The 5000-nt window shown below is 32.1% G+C and overlaps 1 protein-coding gene across 1 annotated transcript; it reads left to right on the forward strand.

The window, feature by feature from the left end:
• Positions 1-1815: 1815 nt before the first annotated feature.
• On the forward strand, positions 1816-4214 carry LOC149515373 (uncharacterized). The gene is made up of 4 exons (XM_089742473.1): positions 1816-2138; positions 2236-2350; positions 2660-2774; positions 2961-4214. Exons 1-4 carry the CDS (start codon positions 1909-1911, stop codon positions 3833-3835), a joined length of 1335 nt encoding a protein of 444 aa, XP_089598599.1. The 5' UTR covers positions 1816-1908; the 3' UTR covers positions 3836-4214.
• The last annotated feature ends 786 nt before the right edge of the window (positions 4215-5000 follow it).

Below are 5000 nucleotides of genomic sequence, written 5' to 3' on the forward strand. Positions count from 1 at the left end.
GCTTTTTAGGAAATTCTTTTATTTTTACTATAATATGATCTCTTAATTTTATTCTTTGAGAAATAGGTTTACTTCTAGGAATTCGATCTCTATTTTTTCAAGCTTTATTTTTTTAGGTCTTAAAATAATACTACTAAGAAAAAAAAAGTTATCTATGAGTTAGCATTTGCAACAGATTCTGACTTCGACGAAGAATACATGTTCATGCTAAATACTACTAATGAAAATACTGAAATACATGAAGTATCTGTTGAAAAATAGTAAATAACCAAATTTAATGATGTACTAGGAGAAGAAATCCATCTCTATGATGACCAAATAGAAAAAAAAAAAAAGAAAAAAAAGAAAACTACAAACCATAAAAAAAAAAAAAGATGAAATTTATAAAATTTTGAAATTTACATTTTAAAAAGATATATTTAAAGATTTAGTGGAAGCGCCGTTACAAAAAGATACTAAAGAAGGATTAGTAGAAATCTCACTATTTACCAAAGCAAAAATAAGAAGAATAAAGGCAAAGTATCCTACAATTAGATTTATTCATCTAGTTGTCGTTTATGATTACCATAAAAACATTTTTTTAAGCAGGTAATGATATCCCAATCATTGCTGTTTTATTAGATAAACACTTCAACAATCTTATTAAAACACTAATTAGAGGAATTTAATCTAATTTAATTACAAAAGTTATTTGGTTTAAAGTAAAATCTAATTATTTTATATTTATAAATGATCCATTAATAAAAGAATATTTATGTTTAAAAATAATGACAAAAAATTTAGATTTAAAAGATAGTGTAAATGACTTAGATATTAGTTGGATAGCTATTAATCAGTAACTTTCACACTTTTATAAAAAAAGTTGATAATAAAATTATCTAAATTTTTGAACCAATATCTTTTGAATCAGAAATTAAATCCAAATTAATGAATTTAAAAGATCTTTTTATTCCTACAAGATGGCTATTAAGAGTAACAGAAAATACGAATCATAAATATATTAAACCAATAGGCATCTGGTAATAATTTATATTTAAAAATATTGCATAGGTAGTGATAGTAATAATAGAAATTTAGTGTTACCGGACACTTCTTCAACTCCCAACTTTTTCTATAGCAGATGAAGATGAAATGGATAGTTTGTCTGTCAATCAGTTCAACAATTACAGCCATAATCAATTGGTGAGAAAAACATATCAATACCAATTTTTTCAACTGAACCTAATAGAAATTATATTTCATCTATAAATATTAAAAGAGAAGTTATAGGAACAATAATAATAAGACAGATCAAAATTGGTACTAAAGAGATTATTACATTCTTTAATAATCAATTAAAACGACATTACACATACGTAAGAGCATATATTAACTTTAAAAGATATAAAGCCTATTTATAGATGAAACCCTATTATAAAATAGATTGATAGACGCTGGAGTTACAATTAGTAGATACAAACGGTTGTGAACTATGATGCAAATTTTGCCAGTGTTCTTAAATTGCAAATTACAAATCTGTCGCAGAGGGAGAACCGAGGAGTAAGAGGTTGAGATTACATAGATGCCACGACAGTGACAGTGACAGTGACAGTGATAATGTCATCAACTCTACTACCCCTAGCACTAGCATTTATGTATGTGGTCAGGACTGGATGATAGTAAAAAGCAGTCAAGATGTAGAAAAAGAAAGAGAGAGAGACTCTTGGGGCTAGGGGAAGCAGGCATGTGGATGAGTGGGGGCACACCAGACTCGTCAATTAAACCCCCTTGAATTATTAGGTTGTGACAGAAAAAGAAAGCAAAAGAAAGCTCCAAACCAAGAGATCCCTCGCTCTCTTTTTTCTCTCTTTTTCGCTGCTTATATGTTGCTTGGTAGGGTACTGAATTTTTTATTTTTTGGGTCAGTGTATGAAAAAGGAAAACCAAAAGGATAAAGCTACCACAAATTTCTACAGAGCCTGGCCTTTCTGCATCTTTGAAGAAACAAAAGGCCTTTCCCTCTTCTTTGTTTATTCTTCAATCAAAGAATCATTGAAGATGCCTAGACCAGGTCCAAGACCTTACGTCTTTGAGAGAAGAGCTTGGCACAGTGATAGACACCAACCCATGAGAGGTTCTCTTATTCAAGAAATCTTCAGGTCCTTCCCACTCTTACTTTTTATTTCTTTCATGTGCATGTTTTTCTTCTCAGTAGATTTGTTTGTCACTTTTTTTTATGTATTTGATTTTCTTTAGAGTTGTAAATGAGATTCATAGCTCAGCTACTAAGAAGAACAAGGAATGGCAAGAGAAGCTCCCTGTTGTTGTCTTAAAAGCAGAAGAAATTATGTATTCCAAAGCCAATTCTGAGGTAAAAATTTTATCCCTTTACCACTCTGTTTCAACTGAACATAGCACTGCTTATCCTCCTCTGCTCGGCTATATTTAGTTTTCAATGAAAAGAACAAACCTTGATCGCAATATTTTCTTTTGTTTTGCGAATTGATGAGTCGAAACGTTCAAAATTTGGCATCTGCTCGTTTCTTGTACATTTTGGAAACCAAGTAAATTTGTTGGTAGTATAAATGCGTTAGGTTATATTCTTCTTCTTTAGGGGAGGGGACGGGATTGGTTCTGTTGATCTGTCAAGCTCACATTTTGCATTCTAATTATTGCATAGGCCGAGTACATGGACCTTAAAACCCTCTGGGATCGAACAAATGATGCCATTAACACAATCATTAGACGCGATGAGAGTACTGAAACTGGAGATCTTCTTCAACCTTGTATAGAAGGTACCCTTTCAATTCGGTTGCCTAATTTCCACTGTTTGAATTTGATGCCAAGTATCCATATTTACAATTGGTTCTTTGTTGCTTCTGGATAATTGGTGCCTTAATTGTAAGTCACTTCAAATGTACTTTTTTTTTTTTTTATATATATACTGAGATGTGATTTATCTATTTTTTATTGCTGCTTAGCTGCTCTCAATTTGGGCTGCACAGCAAGAAGAACCTCGAGGAGCCAACGCAATTGTAATCCGTGGTGTTACCTTAACCCAGGCACTCAAGAAGCAGAGAACACTACTCAAGGAAATCTCACAACTAACTCACATTGCTTGGCTAGTTATTCCGGCTTCATGAAACCTGCAACCATGATTGTGACTCATTTGGGCTCTGAATCTCTGAAACACATTGCTCAGAACGGTAACTGCACCACTAATAAGTTTCATTCTGCATCTGAGAATGGTCTTCTTCCTAGTAATAACCAATGCTTACCTGTAGAGAAGAACCCTCCTAATTTATATTCAATTTATCCTCTTTATTATGAAAACCACCTTAAATTTGAAGAACTACAGCATGGTTTTGGAATTTTCCCCAAGTCAATTTCTAACACAGTCGAGCCTGCTAAGATGGGTCTTATTCATAACGTCTTCTCTTGTGATGTGGACTCTTCAAGCAAGATGAACCAAACAGATGTCAGGAATAACTCTAACAACCCACATGAAGTTGCATGTGATCTATCGTTGCGGTTGGGCCCTCTTTCAACATCTTGGCTGAGTGTTGGAAACATTCGGCCTCAGGAAATTGAAGGCTGTGCTTCCACCTTTCTAGAGTGGAACAAGTTCAGTGATCTGACGCCACCAAGTTTATCTTTCTTTCCTAGGAGCAACAGAGATGACCCCTTGAACTCATCTTCAAACAAATGGAGTGTTGAAGGTGAATATATGAACGTAGATGCAACAATGACAAAGCGAAAGACAGTTTATGGTCCACAAGTGGATCAGCAAGTTTGCTTGTCGCCAAAGCTTCCTCAAAGCTATTTAAGTGGAAGAATGAGAAGTGCAAAATCCTAGACAGCCCTCTAGACCATTGACATGGCCTTGGTGAGTATGAGCTGCTTAAGCTCTTTTTCTTTCTTGCGATCTTTTTGTAGTTATAGTTATGCGTTGATGAGCAGTTGTTAAAATATGGCAAGAATGTGAGGCGTAAATATTTGAGTGAGTTTCAGTTAGATGAGGCAATCACCAACAAACTGACCGGAGAGACTCTTGATCCGCAACGTATAAAGAATGTTTTCTGACATGTTGCTGCTTGTACAACTTTAAACCCTATAATGTTCACTTTTGATACACTATTATTCCTTGTGCCTGCTGAATGGTTTTATTTGAAAAAAACAACCTTGCAAACAGTAAAAGTGGAAATGCATGAATGCTTTGGTTCTGTTATTTAGGCACTTAAACTAGTCATTGGCTTTTTGTCTGATCAGTTTGATTAGTTGTGGTTGTAACACATGGACTTTCTATTATCCGTGAGGAAAAGGGGTTCTTTCCTGTTTACCTGGCTTTAAGCCTATCCATTAGCAGAAATAATCTCATCAATGGTTCAAGTTATCTCACCACTGGACAGCTTGTCTGATTGGCTTGATTGAGAAGAAGGGCACAAAATATCTGAAGGAAAAGCGCTTGTTTGTATGACTAGGGGACAAGGTCTCTTTACAAAATGTAACCAGTATTATTTTCGTGAATCTTGATGGGTTTTTTGTGGGTCCTAAAAATACTTGGTCTCATTAGGATGGGTAGAAATCAATAACGAATAACCGTGGAGTGCTTCTTCGTGGTTTTTTTTTTTTAAATTATTTTTTTAAAGTAATAAGATTAGAATTGAACTGCATTGAATTTAATATATAATATTATAAATTTTAAAATTTCATTCGGATTTAAATTAATCTTTATAGATTTAATTCATTGATTTTTAAATTTAAATTTTTTTTATTTTTATATATTATTTATATATAATTTTTAATATATTTAAATAAATTTATATATAAAATAGTTATTTTTATTTTATAAAAATTTAAAAAATATATAAAATTTAATAAAAATATAATTAATCTTGATTTAATTTTTTATATTTTAATTTAAAATTTAATTAAAATTTAATATATATATATATATATTTAATATCTAAACTTTAATTGAAACGAAATAAAAAATTTTTTATTCAATTGAATAGAAAGGT

Source organism: Durio zibethinus, chromosome 13 (assembly GCF_047325235.1).
Source record: "Durio zibethinus cultivar Kanyao isolate XHJ-2024 chromosome 13, ASM4732523v1, whole genome shotgun sequence".
Classification (NCBI taxonomy): domain Eukaryota; kingdom Viridiplantae; phylum Streptophyta; class Magnoliopsida; order Malvales; family Malvaceae; genus Durio; species Durio zibethinus.